The sequence below is a fragment of the Hemicordylus capensis genome, chromosome 3 (assembly GCF_027244095.1).
Source record: "Hemicordylus capensis ecotype Gifberg chromosome 3, rHemCap1.1.pri, whole genome shotgun sequence".
NCBI lineage: Eukaryota > Metazoa > Chordata > Lepidosauria > Squamata > Cordylidae > Hemicordylus > Hemicordylus capensis.
This window is the reverse complement of record NC_069659.1, coordinates 282,532,387-282,559,540: the sequence shown is the minus strand read 5'-3', so window position 1 is coordinate 282,559,540 and position 27,154 is coordinate 282,532,387. Positions and strand designations below refer to the sequence as shown.

The 27,154-nt window shown below is 42.7% G+C and overlaps 2 protein-coding genes across 10 annotated transcripts in view; one reads left to right on the top strand and one right to left on the bottom strand.

Moving 5' to 3' along the window:
- CALHM3 (calcium homeostasis modulator 3) overlaps nucleotides 1-16,868 on the bottom strand; it is a 38,336-nt gene extending 21,468 nt beyond the window's left edge. For 2 of the 6 annotated variants that reach the window (XM_053311893.1, XM_053311897.1), the window contains exons 1-3: nucleotides 16,476-16,558; nucleotides 16,183-16,374; nucleotides 8,638-9,873 (exon numbers count right to left, since the gene is read on the bottom strand). Coding sequence is in view for 1 of the 6 variants with exons in the window: in XM_053311897.1 (XP_053167872.1) it covers nucleotides 8,638-8,753 (116 nt within the window). In the remaining 5 variants the exon portion in view is untranslated. Of the gene's footprint in view, nucleotides 1-6,650; nucleotides 6,700-8,637; nucleotides 9,877-16,182; nucleotides 16,375-16,475; nucleotides 16,559-16,782 lie in introns of those variants that run through there. The other 4 variants (XM_053311896.1, XM_053311894.1, XM_053311892.1 and 1 more) reach the window with 4 other exon arrangements.
- The window catches only part of NEURL1 (neuralized E3 ubiquitin protein ligase 1), a 265,752-nt gene continuing 253,964 nt past the window's right edge, over nucleotides 15,367-27,154 (top strand). For 3 of the 4 annotated variants that reach the window (XR_008320097.1, XM_053311883.1, XM_053311884.1), the window contains exon 1: nucleotides 15,367-16,296. Coding sequence is in view for 3 of the 4 variants with exons in the window: in XM_053311883.1 (XP_053167858.1) it covers nucleotides 16,212-16,296 (85 nt within the window). In the remaining variant the exon portion in view is untranslated. The remainder of the gene's footprint in view (nucleotides 16,297-27,154) is intronic. The other variant, XM_053311880.1, reaches the window with a different exon arrangement.

Sequence of the window (27,154 nt, the reverse complement as noted above, 5' to 3'; positions counted from 1 at the left end):
GTGCCTGTCTTACAGGGAAGTTCCCCAAGGCACCACGCTCATCGTGCAGTGCCTTCTGGGATATCTAGAGGCCAGAAAAATGAGTCCCAGCCTCTGTTGAGCAGCGCTGCTGGGAGCAGCACAGATTGTGTGGGTGTGCAGCTTGCCTGCTGAAGACACAAAAAACAATCGTCTGGGAGAAAGTAGGTTGAACCCTTCTTTGTGCCCCTCCCTCCATCATGTGAATAGCCCCTTCGTCTTCTTCATTCCAGGGATGCTTGGTTTTCAGTACAACTTTTACTAGGGTATGTGCAGAGAATACAAAGGTTGCTGCAAAGTACATATTCTACTTTTTATTTATTGCAAAAAGAAAAGTATGGTTCTTAATTCATGTTTACTAGCAAACACTGAATTCTTGATTCATGCATCTTTGTGGTTATGCTTAGGCTAGTGGGAAGATCCTCCTCACTGATAGCCCCTCCTTCCAGTTATAGGGAGGCTGCCAGTGCTAACTGATTCTGTGTTGCAGGACAAAGACATGAAGCTCCATGAGTGTTTGTGCCATGCAGATTGCTGGAGAGGGCCAGACCATCCTTCCTTTTTTTCTAGATGCCAAACTGGCCACGAATAGAGGCCAACATATATGTAACATGGGAGGTGCAATGGGAATGTTTGCCCTGCTTCTTGTGGAAGAAACAGGAATTATCTTACCAAACCAGCAAAAACACAAGACAACTTGGGCTTGTTCAGTATAAGATGGATACTAGTAGACCCATAAAATAGCCACCTCCGTTACCAGTTACATAAGGGAAAACCAATATATATTATCTGACATTTCAGATACTTCAGGGTTCCATTAAAATAAATGTCCTACATTTTGAGAACCATTTTATACTGGTTTCCCCTTAAAAAAACAAAGCAAAACTTCCCTACATGCTCTCATTTTCTTGATACTTTCCCATTCATAGCTCTCAACCCACACCTTTAAGAGAGTAAGAGACCAGGCACAGTTTTGCCAGAGTGGTACGGATGTCTAAGGAAAGCCTTTTTGAAGCCTTAGGCTTTTTGAAGCCTAAGGAAAGGTGTTTTTTGAGTGCACATTTCAGCAAGCGGTCCCCCACAGACTGCTCTACCAGAGCTAAGTGGCAGGCATAAATTTAACAGCTGAGGCTTGTTATCACTATTTGCATAATACCTAAAGATGGCAAGAAGCATTTTTCACTTCTTGAAGTGTATGCCTGCTATGCAACTATTAAAGGCATAGAAGCCCTGCCAGAGAACCCTAAAGCAATAATTTGCCCCAAATAATAATATCTGGATATCCTTTTCATATGCCCGGGACTTTTAAAAACTGTTTGTTCCTTAAAGCTTGGAACACTGTACATAAGAACATAAGAACAGCCCTGCTGGATCAGGCCCAAGGCCCATCTAGTCCAGCATCCTGTTTCACACAGTGGCCCACCAGATGCCGCTGGAAGCCTACAGGCAGGAGTTGAGGGCATGCCCTCCCTGCTGTTACTCCCCTGCAACTGGAACCAATGGGTTCATTCATATAAAGTTAACATGTGAAACCTCCCAGAGAATCACAGTCATTTCCTAATAATCCAAAGGGAGCACAAACTTTGTTACAGAGTAACCTTCATTTTTCTACCAACTTCCTCTTTCCTCCACTGCAAACAAATGATGTCATTTGTAAACCACCACACATTTGAAGCAACTCTGGAATTAATTATTGTTTAAATCAGGGGCCAAACAAATCCAATAAACCAGTTCCTATAAACTTTATTTCTTATTCCCTCTGATGCATGAAATAGCAAGCGTTCATTAAAATTATATCTCCCAAAGAATGCAGTTAGTCAAGCCCCTTGAATGATCCCTACAGGAAAAAATTTTTAAACAGGTAGTGCCATTGGTTTGCTCAAGAAGATGAACTGGCTTGCTTATCTTAGCAGAGCCATCATTGCAGATCACTGATGTGGCATAACAATAATATGAAGGAGAAAGAGTGAGATTGTGCCTTTTGGCTTTGGGGGAATTGTGTGGGTGGTGTGGTGTGAGATGCTTTTCACTGCATTTCTCTTCAAGGATGAGCAAACAAAATAGAATGTTTAAACCTAGTAAAGTGATGGAGAAAGCAAGAAAACCCAGCAGGAGACACAAAACATGCAGCAATATTGCTTTTCACATTCTAGCTCTCCAAAGTGCCCATACTGGAAAGGCTTGCATTAAGAGAGAAAATATATCATGTTCTCAGCAAGCAGATGTGGATTTATATTCATAATTCCATTGCTCCCACTCTGCTTCCTTGTTGCTCTTGCCCTAAGCACCTCATCACCTCCAATTATTTTCAATGTATTTATATAAATAGCTTAACAGATAACGAGGTTGTTCTCAAGACCAGCCCGTTCTAGGTAGGAGAGGATTAACTTGGGTACAGAGGCTTGCTTGGAGCCACAGAAGCCTCTCCTACCCAGCTCTTTTCCAAGTGAGTAGCCTAGGTAAAAACTTAGGTAAGAGAGAAACAGCCCCTCTCCTATCTTTCCATTTGGTTGTCTGTGCTGCTGCCACTGTTTTGAAGTGTTTCTGGGGCTGGCGACACATGGAAAGCGTGGCCAGGGAGAGCATTGGCAAGGACTACCTCTCCACTGCCTGCACAGTGCATTGTAGGATGTGAGAGGACTTCCTCCTCCTGATCCCACTTTGGGAGTCCGCCACCATGCTGGCCACATGGGTGCGTGAGTGGCAGAGACCCAAAGAGACTCCGATTGAGTAGGGGAAGGTAGGTAGAATCTTGCCTCCCCACTAGCCCTCCTCACTTGGTCATGTTAGTGACCTCCTCCCTTTGGTCAAGTGAATGTTAAATGCGCCCCAACAGGAGTGGTCCTTTCAAGAGGCAAGGTGAGACAGTCACATATTTGGCAGCAGATATTTGGGGTGCTAAGAGGGGGTAAGAGTCCCCACCACCACTACTACTGGAGCAACTCTTTGGGATCTATCTGACCAATGAAAATGTTTCAAGAAGCACTTCTCCTTACACTCCTTGCAAAGTCTGCAAGAAGCACAAGGAGTGAAGAGGAAGCTGCTGATAAGCTTCTCTCATCCCCACACCCCAGTGTCACTTTCAAAGCTTGCAAGCATTAGTATTGAAGGGAGATTAGCCCCTAGCACAGGGTTTCTCAACGTGTGGGTCCCCAGATGTTATTGGACTTCAGCTCCCATAATTCCCAACCAAAGGCCACTGGGGCTGGGGATTATGGGAGTTGAAGTCCAATAACATCTGGGGACCCACACGTTGAGAAACCCTGCCCTAGCAGGAATAAGGGACAAGCCAGCATTTGGCGTCTCATCTCAGATTCCGCAATACCTTGGGCCACTGCTGCTCTCCATTCCCAAGTGGTGAAAAGTTTCAGAAGCTACACTACAGGCTGTTGTTTCCTTTTGCTGTGAGAGGACTGAGGACTAATTGTATATTTGCAATATCTGTGTATTTTGGGTGCTTTAAAAAACCCAAAAAATTTAGAGCACAGTGAAGGTAAATACATGCCTATAAACAGATGGTACAGCCTTTCTAGATTCCCGGAAAGAGAGAGTGGAGCAGCTTCTACTTCCTCTTCCTCGCAAAAGAGCACTTGTTTCAGACCTACTCCTGTAGGTGAATTGCCTATTCAGGAAACCACCCACAGGAGCAAAAGAACACTGATGTTCTTTTGCCAGGTCCCTGACAACTCATTTAAAGCTGGCAAACCCACAGCACCAGGACTCATGGCACCTGCCTGTGGAAACTATTGATAAACTATTTCTGATGTTACATGGGCCCTGAATAATATAGGAGGTCATAAATTTCACATAGTGTTTGAGGGTCAGGGAGAAGTTAGGGTGAAAAATTAAACTGTGCTATAAATATCCTAGCAGGCAGACACATATTATTCCTATTGTGGCATATTATTTTAGTTTACTTGAGCAGAATAGTGTCAAAGCTATAATCTCCAATGGATATGGATGGCCTTGATTTTTTATATGTGGGATGGATTAGCTCCTGGATGTTTACTTCTTATGTGCAGATCCTGCCTAGTTTGATGGATGACAAAATTGCTAATGCAAAGGTCACAATCAAACATTATTGATTCAAAACACCATACTAGCAGCAAACATTCCCTGGGGACTTGTTTTCTAAGACCCAACATCATAATGCTGGCAAACTGATATTATAAAATGTGGAGTCAGGTTTGTATCTCTCACGCAAATCTACAGGAAAGTATTTCAGTGTTCATCAAAGGAGAAAGCCCCGAGGAAATACATTCTCTTTAGTACAACAGAACCACTACGACCTGATGCAACCATGTTCTATAAATAATACTATGTTCTCCTCTGTTGGGTTGAAGTTGAGGTTCTTACAGTGCCTCTATAAATCAGACTGCCTAGAGGAATTGAGTGAGCTGGACCAAGAGGGGGAAAAAGAACTCAGTTGTGTATGTGCCTTGTGTATGTATGCAATATGGACTTTTTTGGTGGTCTTTATACACTTTTCTCATATATTCCTGTAAAAATAGCTTTTAGTATTCAACCTAAAAACCAAGCAAAATTGCACATGCATATATAGACCAGAACAATTATTTTCCAGTTCCCTGACACTGCCTCAGTCCACACAGGACACTGCTTCAGTCCAAAATGCTAGGGTCAAACTAGACATCACTCATTACTTGTTGGGGGAAGAGGCTAGCTTGCTCATTTTTTGTTCAGCAAATAGCAGCTGGATTGCCCCCCTGGATTTGGCCCATGGTGTGGGAAGCTTTATCCATCTGCCTTTGCCACAGTCCTGGTCCTGATCACAGCTGCTTTACCCAGATAACTTTAAAAAGGAAACATTCATGGAATCTCTCGATGGCTACTAATCACAATGACTATGTGCTACCTCCAGGTGCAGAGACAGTGTGCCTTTGAATATCAGCTGCTGGGAACTTAGCAGGCACAGGAGTGGGAGAGGGCTATTTGCCTTCATGCCCTACTTCTGGGCTTCCAAGGGGCATCAGGTTGGCCACCATGGGAAACAGAATGCTGGACTAAATGGACCTTTGGTCTGATCCAGCAGGACCCTCCTTATGTGTGTGAAGTCAGGTATTGAAAAGTTTGTACAATGTTGGCAAAAAAGGAAAAAATACTTTTTTGGTGCAAGTAGCACTGTCCCATTCCAGTCTTAGTGTAGCCCTATTCAGACATTATGTAGGAGTATAAAGATGACTGTACACTCATACATATTTTTGTGTGAACAACTGTACCTGCTTTCAGAAGTAAGCCTGGGTACAGGCTGCCTCATTTAGAAGGTACAGATAGGAAGTATATTGCTGTATGTGTGTTCAACATAATGCATGCATAACTGCATCTGTGAACACTGTACACTCACTATATGAATGTTGGACATAACGTGAATAGGGCTTGTATCATTATTATAACCACATTTTAACTCAATTCACTATGATACAAAGTTTATGTAGTTCATTTTACTTGGCCTCACCCAATGTCAGCAAGGGCTCCAGACAGAGGTACACCTAGGTAATTTTGGATCCAGGACCTAAAGGCCTTTGGAGGCCCCCCCTCCCCTGCAAATTAAGCATAATTATGCTCCACTGGGTGACCACACCACCTGAGATAGACTAAAGAAGATTTGGGGGCCCCCAGAGGCTGTGGGGGTCTTGGACTTCGGCCCCGAAGTCCAGGGGTAGGAGCGCCTCTGGTTCCAGACCAGTGGGTTGTAGCATGTGTTATTTATGTACTGCAACACCACTGCATGTGAGTTTGCTGTTAGTGCATCAAGGTTTACAGCCTCACATGGTTTCTAAACTCTGGTTGGCCCCTAAGCTACATTGACTGCATATAGCATGAAGCCAGTTAACCCTGCATCTGCGCTTTTGTGGCTTGAAGCAAGAATGTCAGAACTGTTAACTTATTTTCTTGTGCAGTCAACCAAAGAGAAAATCTGCCTGAAAAAGCCTTATTCTTTACTTTTTTTGAAGGACACAGTGAGTGTTTGCTGATAATGTGACATTACGTTATATCAAATAAATGGCAAGATCTCTACATTTGCTTAGGACATATGAGAGTGTTATGTTCCATCATCACTGAGTGTCAGACATGTAAGGTCCAAAAGAGATGCTGCTGTGCCAAGTAAGTGGTCATGACTGATGAGCCAGCACAATGTCCTTTCTGTCCTTCCACTAATATCATGGGTTGGCTCAAGATGCAGTGCCAGTATAATAGGGTTGGGTCAACATTTCAGTGTACCAGCCAAGTGGCCACCATCGCACAGTGTACACACAGTGGCCCACAAATGGATAGCTAGATATACAGCATGTTGGGAGTAAGATGGAGGCAGAATTGCAAGATGGTTCACTAATGCACCATCCTAAGCACGTTTCGCCTGCCTTGGGGCCATCTGTGTGGGTATGAACCATACAACTGATGTGTAGTTGTAAGCAGTTATGAGATTTCAATTGGCAGACAGTGTAGCTGGATGGACCTGCCCAACTTGCTTTGCACTGGATGTCACTGTCACTACAAGCTCCAGTTTGCTTTTGCTGCTGGGGATTTCTCTATAGGCAGAATGCCAGCCAGCCACCTTAAAATGTTAAGAATAGTTAAGCCCAAAGTAACAATTCATTCCAATGAATAACTACCTGGAACAGCGAAAGGAGCGCGGTCTTCTTCCCCCACATGGAATGCTTCCTGCTTGATCAAAGTGGTGTAGAGTAAGAATATAGAGTACGTTCAGCACAAATATAGGCCGTGGAAACAGGTTGCTCCAGCATAACTTATTCACAAGCTAACTGATCATATTTGCCATCCAGATGGAATTTCCCTCAGGGTAGATTGGCTAACAATCTTTTCCTTTGCACTGTAGCATCTAATTGGGCAACTGGCCTGATAAAGCTCTTGATATGATGTACCTTATTTATTCCTGTTATTTACTTGTGACACCATGTTTTAGTCTAAATTACATTACTACGAATATGTCTTATCCTGAGTTGGACTACTATGTCAGTGTTGTCAGCTCTGCCTGGCAGTAGCTCTCCAGGGTTTCAGATGGGAGTCTTTCCCAGCTCTGTCTGGTGATTCCAGGGGACCTTCTAGATGCAAAGAATGTACTCTTGCATTGATCTATAGCTCCATTCCTAGGATCATATTATCCTAATGATGCTATTCATTTATATGGGGTCTGCTAACGAGGCAAAGGAGCCACCTAATGGCACAGCAGGGAAGTAACTTGCCTAGCAAGCAAGATGTTGCCGGTTCTAATCCCCGCTGGTATGTTTCCCAGACTATATCGGGCAGCAGGGATATAGGAAGATGCTGAAAGGCATCATCTCATACTTCGCGGGAGATGGCAATGGTAAACCCCTCCTGTGTATTCCAACAAAGGAAACCACATGGCTCTGTGGTCACCAGGAGTTGACACTGACTTGATGGCACAACTTTACCTTTACCTCTGACTAGGCAAAGAGGCACACATAGTGATTCTCTTTATTTAGCATGTGAAGAGCAACTGGCCCTATCCATCCCCAGCACAGTACCCCTCCAGTGACTGTTGCTGGTGTCTATCTTATGTTTCTTTTTAGATTGTGAGTCCTTTGGGGACAGGGATCCATCTTATGTATTTCTTATTTCTCTATGTAAACCTCTTTGGACACTTTTGTTAAAAAGCGGTATATAAATGTTGTTGATGTGTGGAGCATCCTCCGGTTATGAGGCAAGGTGATGAGCTCATCTGGTCTCTTTCAGAGACCATCGTCTCTCATATGGAACAAGTGGTTTGAACTGAGTTCTGCTTTGTTTTTTTGATGCCCTAAGTAATTTCCTTCCATTTTGTATTATATTATGTTGAACAACACAACAATAGCACATAAAATGAGCAAAAGTTGCCCTGAATATTATTTCTCCCTTTTCAAGTTTATAGTGTGCCACTTCTTTATTTCCTCTTCTTCCCCTGGTGGGGATCAAAAGGCTCTCGATTATACCCCCTGGAATGCAGGGAATATCATTCAGGCAATCAGCGGAATCTAAGTAGTTTCTGTGAATCCCCCAAACCTTTTTCTGTCTCCAAAATATTGACATAGCTGAGGATTGGAATTCTGGCACCTCTAGCATTTGCTTGGCTTGCCTTTACAGTTGGGCCCATACTGATAAAATTAACAAGGACCACAGCACCAAAGGCTCTGACTTGCTACTAGGTTGTCTATCTGGAGGAAGAGGAGCATTTCCCGAAATAACCTTATCAATATGTAATATTGAAATTATGTAATATGTAATATTGAAATTATGTAATATGTAATATTGAAAATATGTAATATTGTAATATTTTATAATTACAATATTACAATTGTAATATTCCATAATATTGTAATATGTAATATTGTAATATTTCAATATGTAATACTGAAAAGGAACAGTTCAGTCATCTAGTCTTGTTTGTGTATAAAGGGTAATTAGCAAGTTGTATCTCACTGGGTAATTAGTTTGCATGACTTACTTAATACTTAAACTCTAGTGGGTGAAACTTCCATCCATACACAGGAGGCCCTTGAATATCGTGTGGGTTACATTCTGTGCCACTATCATGAATATGTGCGATAATTGAATCTGCAATAATTGAAACTTTGGACTTACCTGAATGCTGGGGTTAGATTCCTTGAAAGGCCCTGAAGAGGCAGATGGTCCATGTCTGACTGCATCTTCACTGCAGACAGTGCTGTTGACAGAATCATTATCATTGTCACTATCATCAAAGTTGAGGTGTCACTTTCAGATGCTGGATCTTTAGTAGTGATGACGCCAACCTTTTAAAAGAAGCTGATGACGCTGGGTTGCTTTGCTTTGCTTTGCTTTGCTTTGCTTTGAAGATCCCGGTAGGTTTCTTTATATGTTTCCAATGCAGTCTCTAGTTGCCTTTTAAACGTAATGCTGCCTTCCATGAACGGATAGATTTCAAATATCTTGTCAGCCAAGGCAGCTCCCATCTGCATTACCTCTGCAAGAACTTTAACAGTTAGTGGCTTAAGTACCACCACATCCTCCTCTTTTTCCTGTTCATCATCACTTTCAGCAGTTGACTATATGAGTTCTTCCAAATCCTCCTTTGTTAACTCATCTTGATGTGATTGAAGGAGTTCTTCCACCTCGTTTGCCTGGTTATCATCAAAACCTTCACACCACCAATGTTATGTGGAAGATTCACAGTCCTTTTTATTTATCCACTGAGGAAACAGCCTTGGTAAATGAAGACGTGACCATCTCAGGTCATAATTTTCTCCAACGTGCATTCCAGATTCTTGGTTGGATCTTGTCAAGGGATGTCTTTTTGTTCTCTATTTAGTCAGCTGTGCTGTAACTCTTCTAGCAATCAGTAATGGCCAAAGGGGGGTCACTTTCCTTCAGGTCCAGAATCCTCTTGAATGTGTTTTGAGTGTTTTGTACTGAGACTTGATTGTAGCTATGAGACCTTGGTCCATTTGCTGAATTAAGGAAGCGGTATTTGTCAGTAAGAAGGCAACTTCTGCCTTAGGGTGGACAAACTGCAGGATTTTGGATGGCCAGGGGCATTATCCAGAAGCAGTAGAACTCTAAATGCAAGGTTCTTTGATGCCGGATATCTTTCAGTCTGGTGTATAAAGCAATTGCTGATCCAGTCAGTGAATAGTGAAGCAGTCACCCATGTTCTCCTATTGGATCGCCTCTCCAACTCCTCAGATATGCCTCTAAAATACTCCAAAACCCTTTCACACTGCCTCTGCAATGAGCTGCCGTGTCCAAAAATGGCTCCAAACTCCTTCCACGGTCCTTCCGCAACATCCTGCCTCCTCCAAAAATGGCTCCAAACCCCTTCCAAGCTCTCCACAACTCTCTCTGCTGAGGAAATGCATGTGTTGCAAACTAGAATTGCCAAACGCACCCACATCAACCACAAATGACTGAAACTCCACAAAGTGAGAATTGAAACCAGGTACTGATGGGTTAACTGTGAATAAGCAAAACCGGTAATGTGGAACCCATTATATTAGGAACATAGGAAGCTGCCTTATACAGAGTCAGATCTTTGGTCCATCTAGCTCAGTATTGTCTACACAGTCTGGCAGCAGCTTCTCCAGGGTTGCAGGCAGGAATCTCTCTCAGCCCTATCTTGGAGATGCCAGGGAGGGAACTTTGAACCTTCTGGCAGGCTATCCCACCTCCTGAGGGGAATATCTTACAGTGCTTACACATGTCTCCCATTGAAATGCAACCAGGGTGGACCCTGCTTAGCAAAGGGGATAATTCATGCTTGCTACCATAAGAACAGCTCTCTGTTAGAGGGCCCTCTCTATTAGAGGGCTTCCTGTACATTTGAAATATACAGCCTAAAATGGAGAAATCTGCCCCTCTTCTACCTGTTACAATGTTGTCATTTTTGGCAATACTTGGGAGCTTCAGTTCTTCAGAGCCTTAGATGTTCTGTGAAACATCTGTGAAATTGCCAACCTCCTTGCTAAAATATATAACTTATCCCTGAAATCGGGCTCTGTACCAGAGGACTGGAGAGTAGCACATGTAACACCAATTTTCAAAAAGGGATCCAGGGGCGATCTGGGAAATTACAGGCCGGTTAGTTTAACATTTGTTCCAGGCAAATTGATGGAAAGCATCCTCAAGGATAAAATTGTAAAGCACATAGAAGAACAGGCCCTTCTGGGAGTGAACCAGCATGGCTTCTGCAAAGGTAAATCTTGCCTCACAGACCTATTGGAGTTCTTTGAGAGTGTTAACAAGTGTGTGGATCAAGGTGATCCAGTTGACATAGTATACCTGGACTTCCAAAAAGCTTTTGAAAAAGTTCCTCATCAAAGACTCCTGAGGAAACTTAGCAGTCATGGGATAAGGGGACAAGTACATGTGTGGATTGGTAACTGGTTGAAAGACAGGAAACAGAGGGTAGGTATAAACTGAGAGTTTTCAGAATGGAGGGAAGTAAGAAGTGGGGTCCCCCAGGGACCATTACAAAATGGCTGCCAGTGGCTAGCACGTATCTACTTTTCCTCCATTTTACAAGCTTGCTTTCTTCTTCTAATGATTTCTTTCTCTGCTACTGCTTTTAGAAGCAATAGAGAAGGATTAAGATGCCACAACAGGGGCATATCTAGGGTAGGGCAGGCAGGGCACGTGCCCCGGGCACCATTTGAAGGGGGGCGCAATTTTTTAAACTTTAACAAAATGGCCACCGAAAACAAAATGGCCACTGTGCATGCTCAAAGGGCCTCTGTGAGGTCCTAGTCCATGCCAGGCCTTGCAGAAGCCATTAGAGCATGCACGGTGGCCTTTTTCCCCACAGCAGCCATTTAAAATTTCTTTAAAGGCCACCGCACATGCTCAAATGGTCTCTGCGAGGCCCTAGAGGCCAGCGGGGGGAGGGGAACCTTTGAAGACCCCCCCACAGCCTTTAGGAAGCCCTCTGAAGGGGCTACAGGTATAAATAAATAAATAAATAAATTTAATATGTCACTGTACACATATTTAGTTTGGCACTATGTACAGAGAATCAGGGTTTGTGAATACTGACCTGAAGCTTATGAGCTAGGATTGTATTCATTTGCTCTTACTTTGCTTCTTGTGATAAGTGAGTTAAATGTGATGTCTTAATAGTATGGCTATTAATGGTGAGTTTGTCTTTGAATCAGTGTGAAATCCTTAGTATTAAGGCCCACTGGGAGCTTCTTGTTCTCTTTCTCTCATTTTAACTGTCTTTCTGAAATACTAGAATATATTCCAAGCAGTGACACAGTTTACTCTGCATATCCTTTAATTATTTTCAGAGTAGCTGGGAAAAGCCAGATTTTCCATTTATTTTTAAAACTTGTGTAATAGTGATGCTACAATGCATAGTAGAGAATTAGACAGGCACTTCTGTTTAGTTTTCCAAGTACACCTCCACATAGTATTTGGGTATTTCATGAGCCCCAGCATGCTGAAATTTGTAGTTTTCCAGCATTTTTTGGTCTGGCTACATCCACTGCTAAATAGTTTTTGAAAGATTAAAAGATTAACGAGCTTGACTTGTATTTTTCAGGTGATATTATGGTAAAGTTATCTGAAAGATGGGTGTCAGATGTTTGGACAGGGGGCGCAATTTTAGTGCTTGCCCTAGGTGCTATTTTCCCTAGAAACGCCTCTGTGCCACAAGATTAAACAAAGCACAGGGCTTCCTAATGCTGTGGTGCACAAAGGCAAGGCTACAGATATTATTTCACAGCTCAGGGTTGAAAAGAGCACTGCTCTTAAAGAAACACTTTTATCACATGCTCAAAACTGGCTGATACAGTCTCTTTTTAGCTGTTGCTTTTCCTGAAAACAATAATGGTATTCTCTCTGTGGAAAGACTAAACTAATTCTCGTCAGTATGTCTTGATTTATGATGCTAAAGACATATAGATAATACACTCACTGTCAAGAGTTACTGCTATCCTTTGTCCTAATTTCAAAAGAACTGTCAAAGCCAGTAAGAAGGCCCATGGCCTAATTAAAAAGAACAGCAATGTTTAACCAAATATTTTTTACTGTGAGAGAAAGGTTCTTCTTATCAGAAGTCATCAGCTTGGTATAAATGTGTATTAACTTGTTTTATGTAGAGATGTAGCATTCTCTCCAGTACTGAACAGGTGACAATTTTATTTATTTGTTTGTTTGTTTGTTTGTTCATTCATTCATTCATTTATTACACTTTTATACAGCCCCAAACTCATGTCTCTGGGTGGTTCACAATGATAAAACAGTTTAAAACACACATAAAAACACATAAAAACAATTAAAAACTAACAATTTAAAAGTCAATCACAGAATTAAAAACCTATTAAAAAGCTGAAAAAGCCTGAGTAAAAAGATGGGGTTTTAAGTATTTTTTTTTAATTTGCATGAAGAAGTGTACAGTAGAACTGTTAGGAGGCTGCACCACACCCAGAAAACTTTTGAAAACTTAATTTTAAAGTTGCTTGTACAATACTTGCATTCCCTTCAGCAGCCAGATCCTTTCCCCTTGCATCACATCTTCCTGTTTGCCATCTGCAGTCAAGAAATCCCTATTTCCTGAACAGGAATCTGATATTTGCTTTCTGGTATATAGGCTAGGCAACACTATAGGTAAATCAGGGGTTCCTCAATAAGAGGAATTTGCCTGATTTGCCTATAGTGTAGCCTAGGCTGTATCAATGAGAGGGTCAGTAATGCAGGCCTGTTTCCCTAAAAGTGAGCTTACTTACTACAACCAGTAAGTTGTAGTACCTGACTGCCTACCTGACTGCCTTCCTGTGTAAACTGAGTATACAACCTAGAACACTTCCCAGAATTCTCTGCAATGAACAGGAACACCTTGGCTGATGACACATTTTGAGAAAGATTCCCTGCAGGTAGAAAACTGGAAGGTATTGGCATGGTATGATAAAGGGGAAGCCCATAAGCCTTGGGAGGTGATGCTGGTGGTCACGAGGAAAGCACTGGAGAAAGGGGAGGGATGCATCACACCTGTGCCTTTCCCCAGAATCCTGAGAAATTGCCTGAGCTTTGCCTAAAGGTGCCTTCTGGACCTAAGAACAGCTCAAAAGCTTCCAGCAGGTTTTGTTGGTTTGCCCTGGAGTTTGATATTCAGCAGGAAATGACATTTTCTGCAGGAAAGAGCTGAGGGAAGGCTGGTCTTGTGGGAGCAAGCATGAATTGTTCTCTTTATTAAGCAGGGCCCACCCTGGTTTGCATTTGCATGGGAAACTACATGTGAGCACTGGAAACATACATACAAAGCTGCCATATACTGAGCCAGACCATTGGTCCATCTAGCTCACAGACTGGCAGTGGCTTCTCCAAGGTTACAGGCAGGAGTCTCTCCCAGCCCTATCTGGAGATGCCAGGGAGGGAACTTGGAACCTTCTGCATACAAGCATGCAGATGTTCTTCCCAGAGCGGCCCCATCCGCTAAGGGATTCCCTTAGTATAACTACTAGAATATCTAGTAGTTATCTTGCATGCTTTCGTGAAGATGGTTCTAAGTCCCTTCCCTGGCATCTCCAAAATAGGGCTGAGAGAGACTCCTGCTTAAAACCTTAGCGAAGCCGCTGTCAGTCTGGGTAGACAGTACTGAGCTAGATGGACCAGAGGTCTGACTCGGTATGTGGCAGTTTCCTATGTTCCTAAGGATATGCAACTACTGTAAACATATTTGCGGCTGATAACCCTCACATCAGCCTGTACCTATTGAATATGTCCTGTATTGTATAAGTCAGGGTTATATGCAGAGACCTACTTGGCATTCACACTGTTGAAGAGTATTATTACCAATGCTTTCCCTCTTTGCATCTGTGTGGAAGGATGAAAGATTATCGCAATAGGGAGCAATATGGCCATGGTACGAGTCATAGCATGGCAGACAGCCTGATTCCCAAAGGTCTTAAGGGCACAAGCCAGTTTGAGTCATCTGGAGTTATCTGCACAGCAAGTATAGCTGTTCTCCACTTGTGGTCTGGATTGCCTGGGCAATTCTGTACAGGTCAGGGATAAAGTGCCGAATGTTGATTCCCTACATGTCTGATGCCCACATATGCCCGCACACCAACGAAGAATAGCAGTTTCCTGCACTGAGACGCGGCTGGACTAGAAGGCCTCCCAGATCATTTCCAGTTCAAATTCTGTGTCTTCCTTTACAGTGCCCTGCAAATCTGGAGAAGCCTCATTTGAGCTTTTAGCCCTTGTATAAATGCGTCCGACACAGGAGCTGGACAACACAGTCCCAGCGCTTGACGGCATGCTCGCCATAGTATTCCCCTACCTGCGTGTATGCACATGTCTATCACATGCTGCCCCCAGAGGCTCTTAGCACGCACTCACATTTCTTACGCCCCTCTGCATAGATGCTCGGAGCTTTGCGAGCCTGCCTGTGTGCAACGCAACGCAGACATACGTGCAGGCATATCGACTTATTTCATGCTTACACGCAGAAGGGTGGTGGCCAGCGCCACGGAGGCGAGAGCGCACATCACTCTCTTGCACAGCGACGGCCGCCTGCGCGTCCACCGACGACCCTTCTTCCTAGCTCCTTCCTCCTCCTGCAGAAATGCGCGCGCGCGAAGTCACAGCGCACCCCTCCGACACACGCGGGCATGCAGCCTCTCATTTCAGCACTCCACTGCGCGCCCTAGGCCTGGAGGTGTGCTGTGCGACCTGCCCTCCCCTACCTCCCACAGTATTAGTAAGAGAGTCTGGGTTTGCAAAGCAAATCTTTATTCTGAGGAGCTCAAGAGGCTGAAGCCCCTGCTGTACCACACTTGCTGCCCCAAGCTGCTTCCCCGCGACACCGCCGCAGCAGCATTCTGCCGCTCCGGGACGCTACCTGTTGGGCCCAGCGCTCTCTGAATCGTGGGGGTGGGTGGGTTTTGCGGGCGCTGAAACGCCCATGGACCCCGCCTCCCGCTCCAGCGGTGGCACATCTGGCTGCCCACGTGACTCGTCTGGTCCCTTAAGTGACTAGCCGGAGTAGGCAGCTGTCACCATAACAACCGAATCTGAAGGGGGAGCCAGTCCTTCGTAGCCCCCCCCCCCGCCCCCAGATAGGAAAGAAGTGAGGCTGGGTCGGAGCGGGGTATCGAAGGGACCATGCTCCAGCAGCTGCGGCTGAACGAGAGCGGGGACAAAAGTGGGTGCAGTCCAAGGAAATATCCACCCTCTTGCACTGCCTAGGCAAGGTAAAGTCAATGGAGTGAGCCAGGCAGAAGTAGGAGGGGTGAAAGAGAAGGAGAAGGGAGCGAGACTACGTGGGTGGGGTGGGGGATAATAGAGACACAAAAGGAGAAGCAGAACCAAGAAGGAGGAATCGTGGAGCGGGGTGGGAATTACCGAGGGAATCAACCTGAGCTCCCTCGGGGAGGGAAGCAGCTCTCCTCCACCCTGTTAGTCCAGGAGGCAGCCGCTCCCCATTCATTTCCCACACCAGCCAGGGCGATGTGGACCAAGCTCAGATAAAGGCACCATCTATGAGCAAGAGGAGACAAAGGGGGATTCTCGGTCCAAAGTGACAGCAAGAGGGAAGAAGACGAGGACGAAGGACTAGGAGAGGGAGGGGAGACCCAGCCCCTGCTCCCCTCCCCCCCCACACCCCGCCCTGGCCATCGGCACAAACCCACAGAGCCCTCCAACTGCTGTCACCTTCCAGCTATTGGTTGCCTTTTGATGCCATGGGGAACAGCTTCTCCAGCATCCCAGCACTGCCAAGGGGCAACCCGAGCCGGTTCCACAGGGTCCATCATCAGCATCTCAAAGGTAAGAAGCACAGCCTTGGTTCTGCTCCTGGATTTGTTGTCTAGGAGAGTGGAAAGCAAGATGAAGTCCCTGTTCTTCCTTTTAAGGGCATAAGAGAAGTTTGGAACATTATGATTCCCATCATCATCATATCATCATCATCATATCATCATCATCATCACTATGTCCTCAGTGCTCACCTGAATGCCAATTGTTTAATGTTCTGTTTTGGATCCAGCATAGCTAAAACCAGCTGGACACCTCCCTCCCCAGTTGAATAATGTTGTTCCTTCACCCTGGTGATTTTTAAGCATGTGACTGAGAACCCTTTTGTGCTATTTGAATTAGTTCCATCATTTATATAATACAAGACATACACTCTAGTGCAAACACAGAGACACAGAAACACACAGTAAGGTATGCATAAACACCAGTGCAAAGACAAAAATATATGTCCCTTCATTTCTCTGAGCAAATGATATGGGCTGTAATTGTATGCATATTTACCTGGACATAAGCTCAATTTAAATCTATGGGACTACTCCCAAGTAAATGTGTCAAAGAGCAGGATGGTGAAAAGGTTTATATTCCAACTCTTTTTCCTCAATTGTATGATAATGTATTAAGAAGAGCTTAAAAGGAAAAGGGGGGGGGCATGGTAGAGATGTGTGGCAATATAAGTAGCTTCCAGTGTTTTACTTCTGAATGACTGCTGCGGCTGCTGTTGTCTTGGTTACCTTAGAAATGTCAGCTTTTGGAGTGGGAGGATCCAGTTTAGGGAATGACGGATTTTTTATGTATAGGTAGAATATTGATTTTGATGGTTGTAGCTCAGACCTTATTTGTTTCACAGCCCTTTTGAGCTTCTCTTTCTATATGTTTTTTTAAAAAATTGCAGACTCTCCAGTTTTGTCACTTGAAGCTGTGCAGTGTAATCTTGTGTATGCCTATTCAGAAGTAAGTTCCATTGAGTTTAATGGAGTTTACTTCCAAATAAGTGTGTAGATTGTAGCCTAAGGGGACTAATCCCCAGTGATCCATGTGATCTGCTATACTCTTGAGCATCTCAGAGCAGAATTTGCTCTCTGATCCACAAACCAGTTAAGCCAGAGTATATTAATTCCGTTGAAACAAATAGAACCATACTGATTATTGCTGTATGATTAATTGGTTTCTGGATCATAGCTATAGTTCTAATTGTAGAAGGTGTTTCCATCTATTCTCTTGCAGCAGTATAGTGTACATTTTGTTGCAGATTACCTTGTCACATTAAATAGTAAAATAATGTGGTCATGGCCTGTTAAAAGGTAGATAAAGAAAGGAAATTTTTCAGTAGCCACATTTTGTTCATTTTGTTCACTTCAGGGCATGTTGCTTCATTCCTACATATAACTTTTGTAATGATTTTTAATGAGTTCAGATGAAAATCTGTAGAAGGACAAAGGATTGTTAATTGTTATTCGGAAATTGTTCAGTTGATCATATTTCCAGAGAACTAGATTTCCTTCCCACTACTTGGTTATTTTGATTAAACTTTTGCTTATTCTCAGAATTATTAGTAATACTTTTTGTCTAGTTTTGCAGATGATGTCCAAGAAATCATACAGTCTTAGCATGGACTGAATCAGACAGAAATTCAGGGCAGACGACTGCTGTGTTTAAAATTAGATGTGCTGGGGCAGGGGGGGGGCTGAACCCTACTGAGAGACCCATCATTCCCTATCAGCGCAAATGTGAAAGCACAGACGAAGCTCCAGTAGTTGGTATTCAATTGTAAACTGCCAGGAAGGATTTATCTTAAGAACAAAGCTGTCAGCTGGAAATTTTACTAGAGAAACTGTAAGCAACATTTTCAATCTGTAGGCAGAATGAGCACAACCTCATAATTTTATTGGTTTACAGTGAGTTTTCAATTATGCCGTTTATAGAGTTACCTGATTTCAATTCCTTTCATATGGCATTCTTAGTTTTTGGATTCACCTCCACATCCTGCTTCATTTTAACTGGGTTTGGTTTGCTATGTTGTCATTCCTGCTGGCAAAACAAACGAAATGGTTCTTGCGATAAAGACATCAAATCATTATGATTGGAATGAAGAGTTAACTAGGCTTTGTTGTATTTTTTTTTTTAAAACAGCCAAGTAACTGCCAGGGACAATATGTGCTTTTTCTATTTATTTATTTTTTTGAAAGAATATTGCCTCAGGTCCTACATTTACATGCAGAATAAACAAGCTTGATTAGATTTGACAGGTTCCTGTAAAATGCTTTGGAGGCACAGCAGCACAAAAAGTTATGAATGTCACACTGTTTTGTTACACTTTAAATTTTGGGACATATACTTTTCATTTTAGCCACTGTCCCAAATAACCTTTCAAGTTGAGAAATATGTAGAACTCATAACTTGGACAACCTCTGAATCCCCATTAGCCTCATAAGAAGGCCTTCTTGCTTCTCTGCGTAGACAACCTCACAGTAACCTGGTACAGTGATAGTCTTTGCTTATCCTTGCAAATGCTGAAAGAGCTCCATTCAGGGGCGTAGCTATAATTGAACGAAAGGGTTCAAAGAACATGGGCCCCCAGCTCCTGAGGGCCCTCCAGATCCATCTCTCCCTATTTTCTTCATTATCTCCCTCACTCTGGGGGGCCGCCAGAGAGAGGGATGAACACGGGGCCCCTCTCCCCTAGCTACGCCCCTGGCTCCATTCCTATATAACATTTATGTAACAGCCAAGAGATGTAGAAGCCATAGTCTCTGTAACCTTCCAGATAACATCACCCTTCACCATGGATTTTTTTAAACTACTTGCTGTTCATGTATATCTGAAATACATAAAAGAGCTCCCATGGCATTCTGATCCCATGAGTTTTGTCATAAGCAAATCCTTTGAAGACCACCAGGTTCTGATGGCATTGCCACTGATGCCATTTGGGACTGTGGTGGACTTGTTGGAAATGTTGACGCCTGAAAAAGTGTGCAAAATACTTTCTAATAATTATTGGAGAGTTGATCATTTGAATCCGGATTTGGACTTTGGCTTCTTGTCTCCCCGTCCCCAGTTGTCAGAACTCAAGCACACAACAGTTTCTAAACTTAGGATCTGATGGAAGTTAGGGTGGGATTCAGTCTGTGTACTGCCACCAAGTTCTAGCAAAAGGGCAGAACTGTAGGGAAATCAGCCAGAATAGCAAGTAAACTTCTTGAAAGCAATAGGCCAGAGGGGGCCATATAGTGCTGCCTGATCTCTACAAGAGCTTGCAAATTAGGTGTGTGTATTGGCTGGATCACCAACAATATTCTTTTGTTCTGTGTGAAAGACCATCTTTGCCTCTGCCTTGACTGTATCCTGCCCTATTGCTCTTGGACAGGAGATGGGTCTGAGAGTTGTTTATTTTGTCACATCACATGTTTTGTAGGGACATGCAGATGACAATTTTACCACACATTTTACACAAACCTGTACCTGTGGCGTGCTCAAATAATCCTCACTACTTGGCAGGCTGATACAGGTGACCAAAACAACTTTTGGGAGGAGTAAGCACTATGTTTGACTGGTGAGCCAAATTGATGGTGAGTACATTTGGTTGGCTGAGTGTGATCTCTTTGGCTGAAGAGTATGGACTTTGGCTGAAGATGAGCTCTCTGGTTGAAGAGCTCTTTGGAGTATAGATTCCTGCTACTGAAGGTACATGAGTGTAGGCCTTTTCTACTCCTGATGCTGAACATGAAGGAGAGTTCCTGTGATGCAGACACTAGATCTCTCAAAGGACATAGATTATCCTATGGAGAACCATCCATGAGACTATCACTCAGAGGTACAGTAATTAGAAGGCAGGCCCCCTCAGGGAAGTAAACATTTTTGAAGGAGATTTTAAATGGCTTAAATGATTTACATCTAGATGGTTCACTCTGGGCTTGGCCTTAGCTCAGGAGAAGCGTCATAATCAGAGATCAGATTCATGTCAGGCAAGTCTCCCAATAGACCTAAGAAATCATGAGAATCTTATTTAATTAGCAAAAGCTTTATTTCAGAACTCACTACACTTCAGAGTAGGAAGTAGCAGTGATATCAACCAGCTGAAGAATCAACCAGACTTCTAGTGAAGATCTGAAGAAGGACCCCTTTACAATCTTAACAAAATTATTTTATACCCCTTCTATGGTCATAGTTGTTTACTCTTTTCTCATTGGATCTCTCACCTGGTCTCAAGCAGTTTACATGAACAGCTACTGCAGTTTTTTGTTCTCTGTATGCATGTTGACATTCTCCTAACATTTAGCATTAGACAGTGTTACTTCACTACCTGTTTGCCTCACTTATGAAATTTCCCAGCACAGACAGAACCAGCAACTTACTGTAACATCACTCTAAAAACAGAGACCTGCCTTTTTAAATATCTCTAATCAAGCCTATGCAAAGTTTGGTTAAGTTAAAGCTCTCCTTATCAATAGCTAATATGCTGTTGTTAGAAGCCAATATGCTTATAATAACAGAAATTATGCAATAAAAATATTCAACATTTGGAAATCTCATGCCTAAATAGGTGTGATTATTAGGTCCTGTCACCCCTACCAGCACTGAGCTCTGAGGATACAGGGTAGCTGGGTCCTTATACAAGATATATACACGGATAAGCAATGACTGAGAATCCTGAGGGAGAATAGCATCCTAGAAGGCTGAACATATCTACCCAAACCTGAATCACCCCAGGCATGACTGTGAGACAGGCTGAGTTACCGGAACCAGCTTTTGTTTGTCCATGCAATAATGTATCATATTCCAAAGACGAAAATAGGCTTAGTGTGATACATACATTGATCTATTGGGGGGAAACTATGGGCTCTGTCAGACGCAAAACAGAGCCTAGTTTTATTTTAACTGTCTAAAAACAAGCAGAGATCCGCTCCACAGACGATCCATGTCTATGTTGTTTGTTTTTGGCTGCTGGTGATTTGTTTGGCTCCTCTCTTTCCCCAGTCCTCACAAATGCAATCCTAGAGGATCAAGTTTGCCCAATTCCTGGCATTGCTTTACCTTGTCACTCCCTTACCATTGGTTGCCAGCTTGGTGTGGGAAAAGCTTCATGAGCTACTTCAGCTCTTTTCAAACCATCCTTGGTTGCTCTTGGCTGGTCAGAGCCTAGCCATGGCGTGGCTGTACAAAGATGGGCAGCTCACAGCTTGTTTGTCATCATGGAGCTTTCTTGTAACAGGTTAGAGGGAAAGGAGGATGCTGGCCTAATACTTGTGGCTTGCTTTCAGCTCCTGTAGTCACTCTGCCCTTTCCCCAACCCTAAAACTCCTTTCATTGTCAGCTTCCAGCACCCAATGGTATAGGAGAGTTGCTGTTGTGGACTGCTTATGGTAGCTGTGATGTCAGTATCACTAGGCAGGCTTTGCCTGAGTGAGGAAAACCCACAGAGAGTCTGCTTCTTGGCCACTCTGCATGAGCGTAGCGCCTATTGGACAAACAGGGACAAATGTCCCTGGGCCCAGAGGGTTAAGGGGCCCCCAAGGGGCCCCCAGCAGGCTGCCTCTCTGCCACCACCACCTCTGCCCTGCCCCATCCCACCACCACGCCATGCCGCTGCCCCTGCCCCACCACTGCTATTGATTAACTGTTGGCCTCCGGGGGTGGGGGGGTGAGCCTAGCGGTGGTGGCAGGTGCAATTGCTGGCTGGCTGGCCTCTCCGGCTGAATTTTGCACCTGCACAATTTGAATATGGACTTCACATGCCCATGATGTCACGGGCATGCAATGTCCATATTTGAACTGTGCAGGCAAGCAGCTAGGCTGGAGAGGCTGGCCAGCCAGCCACAGCGCCCGCTGCCACTGCTGCTCAGCTCACCCTCCACCCCCCGGAGGCCATAGTTTATCAATAGTGGTGGCGGGGCAGGAGCAGTGGCAGGGCAGGGGCGGTGGTGGGGAGATGTTTGTTGCCTCTCACCTTGCATCTGATGTCAGATGCAGGGGGCATGGATTAGGTTTGCACGAATAGGAGGTCCCCATAGCAGATTTTGTGGCCCCCAGGGGTCTCACTATACCCCTGCCGGTCTGCACTGCTGTCTCTGTGGGTAGAGGCGGAGCTCTTACTAGAAGCTGAGAATAAACCACCAGGGTTGATTCAGACACATTGTGATGTCAAATTGAAGTGCATTTAAAACAAACAAGCCAACTTCAATCTTTCGTTACAAAGGTCAGTTTTTTGGGCCAGATTGAGCCTCGGCTGAATTTCAGAGGTATGTTCAAAAGAAAATAACAAACCAGAAATACCGAAATTCAACGTTGTGTCTGAACTAACCTTATGTTTTTGCTCCCACTCCACTTTATACAAAGTAGTGTCTTGTATTTCTGTTATGAATCCTACATATATAAATATTTCACATTCTAAAAAAATGATAAGCAAGTTCATCTTGAAATTTGGAGAAGGGGAGAAGATGGGAGATCTTGACAGTTCTAGAATGGTTGCTGGATCTCAGTCTTAACTTGTATTTTATATTGTTTAAATATTTAATCCTTTTTCATACTATAAAAAGTTCAAAGTAGCCTACATAGTACAACAAAAATGTTTACTATTTAAGATATGTTATTCTGTAATAGGAAAGAATATCATTTAAACCTGAAGGTTCTTTTGAGGTTCAAGATAAAACATTTTAGTGGTTAAACACTGAACGTTTGTCATAATTTGATTTCATGCTGCATGGGTTTTGGGGTTTTTTGTTGTGATTTTTAGGGGAAGTAATTAATTTCCTATTTTTCATAAAGTATTTGTCTGAAAGAGACTATTTTGAGTCTAAGGGAGGAAGTAATGTCATTGCTGTTAGTACAAAAGAATTAGCTTCCCAGTTTGTGTGTTTCATGATAGAGTCATAATACCAGCTCTCTTGCATTCCTTTTAACATTTTCTCATTATAAAACATACAAATTCTAAACCATATACAACCAGTGGTGTCATCCATAGCAGTGCTGGCATAAGTACTCCAGTGCAAGCCAGTTTACTGCCCTTTCCTCCCTGCTGCAACCCCTTGAGCCCCACAAGGGACTCTCAGCAATGGTGTGGGTTATGATGTGATGGTCTGCAGTGGGAATGTGGTGGTGGGAGTGGATCCCTGGAAACTAGGTAGAAGATGTTTTGTCCTATTCATGTATAAATTGGTGTGAAGACTCTCTTTGGTGAGGCATTACTCTTGAAATTTCAGAGAAATTGTATGAAATTGAATGAAATTGTATGAGTTATAGCAATTAATAACATTTTTGATAGAGGAGTAATGGTCTTTTGTGTACAACTTTTTTTTTTTTTTTTTGGCCAGTCAATAATGTGTGTTCAGGCTATCTTTTTGGAGGTTGAAGTGATTTCAAAAATTTAAGTATTTTTCTAGGGTTGTTCGGTGAAAATTATTTCTGCAGTTAGGAGGTTAGATGTATGGGGATAAATAGCCCCTTCCCATGCTGTAGAGAGCTACGTTAGTTCATCTCCTTGAATGGTCTCTTCTCTATGGGTTTGAATTCTCTGCTGTTGATTCACTGATTTGGCTAAGTAGCCTGCATTACAGTTGTTGTAAAGACTACTGAGATAGTATATCTAAAGTGTTTAGAACAGCATAACGTGCTGTTTAATCAAATATTATGAGCAGTTCTGCCATTACCACCTTCAAACATATAGGGTTCATCTAATCTAGTAAATTTCTTTCTCAAAAAAACAATAATGTTCTAGAATTTAAAAAGCTTGCATTTTAGGGAAATGTTCAGGCTCTTATTTATTTATTTATTATTAAAAATTTTATACCGCCCTTCCAAAAGGCTCAGGGCAGTTTACAGATTAACTCACACATCGAAAAGCATGAAAGGTGGATTTGTTCATAGTCACATATGCCTTGGTTGCATTGACTGGACTACAGTAATGCATTCTATGTGAGGCTGCCTCTGGAAACTGTCGAGAAATAGTGCATAATCAAGCACAAGCTGCATCTTGGGCATGATCAGTGCAAGCTGAGTGGCAGCCCTGGGATAGGCTGCTGGGTGCGCTACCCTGTGCTGGCCGTGCCCCTTCCCCCTCCATCAGCATGCTGATGCAGGGGACACGGATGATGCTGGACACAAGCGTGTGGGCTCCTTGCCCTCTCCAGCTGGTGAAATGCTTGCTCCACTAGCTAGGCGCTTTTTATTTCTTCTTTGCTAGCTGAGATGGGGAAGGGGTATGGCTGGAGTGGGGTTTTGCATCTGGCTTCGATGGCGGGAGGAGTGCAGTAACAGGAAGCACAACAGGGGAAAGGGGATAATTGAGCAGGAGGCAATGGGGCGCCCTGGCAGCCCCCTCACTCCCCATGGCCCAGGGACATTTCTCCCCCTCCCCACTCCATTATCCCACTGCACGTCTGCAGAATGCAACAATTAGACTTCTGTCCAGGATCAGCATTTTAGAACAAGTGATTCCTCTAGTTATCAGTTGCAATGGATACTGGTGTGTTTCCAGATGTGATTCAAAGATCTGGTTAGATCCTTTAAAACCCTAAATTGTTTAGATCAGAACACTTCATCCCCTCCTCTGTGATCCTGCCCAGAGTCCAAGGCCATCAGAAGAGGAGTCCTGTGTGCCCCACACCATCTGAGTTATGGTTAGTAACATATGCAAGAAACTTTCTCCGTTGTGACACTCGCCTTGTCAAATCCACTCCCTCGGGAAATCTGTATGGTCCCCTTTCTGGAGGCTTTTTGCTATTTTCTGAAAATATTTTTGTTCAAGTAGGTTTTGGGTCTGCATGTTGAATAATATTGTGCTGGATCTCTGTTTACTACAATTGTTGTGCTTTGTTGTGATTTTATCTGCAACATTTGTTTTCATTTGTTATTTTTTTCAGATTGTATTTTAAAATTTCTGTTTATTATAGCTGGCTTGAGTGGTTCAATAGCCAAACTAGAAAGGTGACATTTTTAAAAAAATAAACAGACAACCACCAACCAACCAACCAACCAACCAGACAAACAGTAAATTAAGATTCTTGTCTCAACTTGTTTGCAATAGTAAAGATGTTACACGGTCTCATATATTGTCTCATATATTGTATATATTGTAGAAAGCATGTTAAATCATGGCTTTTTACCAGGGCTTTTATGTGATTGTCTCTGCTGCTGCTCTTTGTACTTTGTATTGATTTTATGTGTGTTTCAAATTTTTAAATCAGATTTGTTTTGTATATTTAGTTTACTATTCTAATTATGTCTCTTTTACAATCTTGTTTTTAAATTGTTACTGTAAACCGCTTTGGGATTGTTTAAAGGCCATAGCAAGGTTGTAGTGGACCCAGAGACAAGATTTTAAAATGCCCCCCCCCCCCGAAGCTCAGCTCATGAAGTAAAGAAATCTTAAATGAGGCTGAATAATGGTAACAAAAAGTTTGTGTGTGTGTGTATGTATATATATATATATATATATATATATATATATATATATATATATGCCACAATAGTCAATAGAACATAATCCTAAATTATTTTTTAAAAGATTTTGTAAATTGTGGACAATGCAAGTCATTTAATGGTACTAGAAAAAGACATGATGTATAAATAAATAAATAAATATAGTATTCACTTACAACTTAGGCTCCATGTACCTACATTTTACCTTGACCCCAATCCTCATCCTCAGTAAGCTGGGGGAAACATTGAAAATGTGGATAATATGGGGGCAGTGGACAATCAGTTGTGCTCAATCAATCAATCAGTGGACAATTACAATTTGTGTTTGCATTTGTGTTTACAATTGGTAGTGATGGGCAATATGTGGGGGGAGAAGCTTTATAAAAACAGAATGAGAAGAATAATACATAACCAGGGAACGTATGTCAGAGGTTGACATACAACAAGAAGAAAGAGGTAAGTTCCATAATATGAATAAGCATGCATAGGACTTGACTTTGATAAAGGTTGTCTCTGTTTAAAATGAATTAAGTCTTTAGAATGTACAAAGAGAGCAGAACAAGAGGCTTTACAAGAGGGTGGTTGTCAGAATTAGCATGTCCAAGCACCCCAGAGCAACTTTACACATTTATAGTCTGATAATGGTCAAATATTAACCTTAGCCTGTTTTACTGTTGTTTTAAACATGCACAGGAATAGGATCTGCAACTTAAGATAAATTTTACAACAGGTAAATTGCCGGAATTAAAAGTTTAAAATATGCAAGCAGATAATCTATATATAGCACTGTCCCTAAATTGTAAGTGAACACAAAATGTGAGACTGTCCAACATCTTTATATTGTGAGCCCTTTTGGGACAGGACCACTTTCTTTTTATTCTTTTTCTATGTAAACTGCTTTGAACACTTTGTTGTTGAACAGCAGTATATAAATAATAGTAATAAATGAATAATTATCACAGTGTGTATGATGCAGGAGTTAAGATGGAAACCCTAGCTTACAGTTTCAGTCCTTTATGGTGCATTGAGTAAGTCTGACTTATCTCTCCTAAACTGAAGGTTTTTAAATTCTAGAATTATCTTGCAGAGAGCTTCACTTAATAAGCATGCTACCTTTTTTGAGGCTTGGAGATGCTGTGACACCATCAGTTGCCAATTAAAATAAGAGAAGCTGGAAATGCCAACAATTTATTAGACAGTAGCCTAAAGGCACTTTAATTGTATTAGATCTGGAGTATTTATTAATGGAGAGATATATAGTTTTCTTAACTCAGTATTGAAATAGAACTGTGGTTAGTGGCTCACTGTCCCTTGGGCATGGTATGGTAGGAAAAGACATATGGTCTCCATCTCCAATCTGTTTTCAGCTTGCTAGCAAAGCTCCCTCTAAAGGCTTAACCCTGAAAGTTTGAAAGAATTGAAATTATATCATTATTGTGTTTCTTTAATAGTGTGGCAG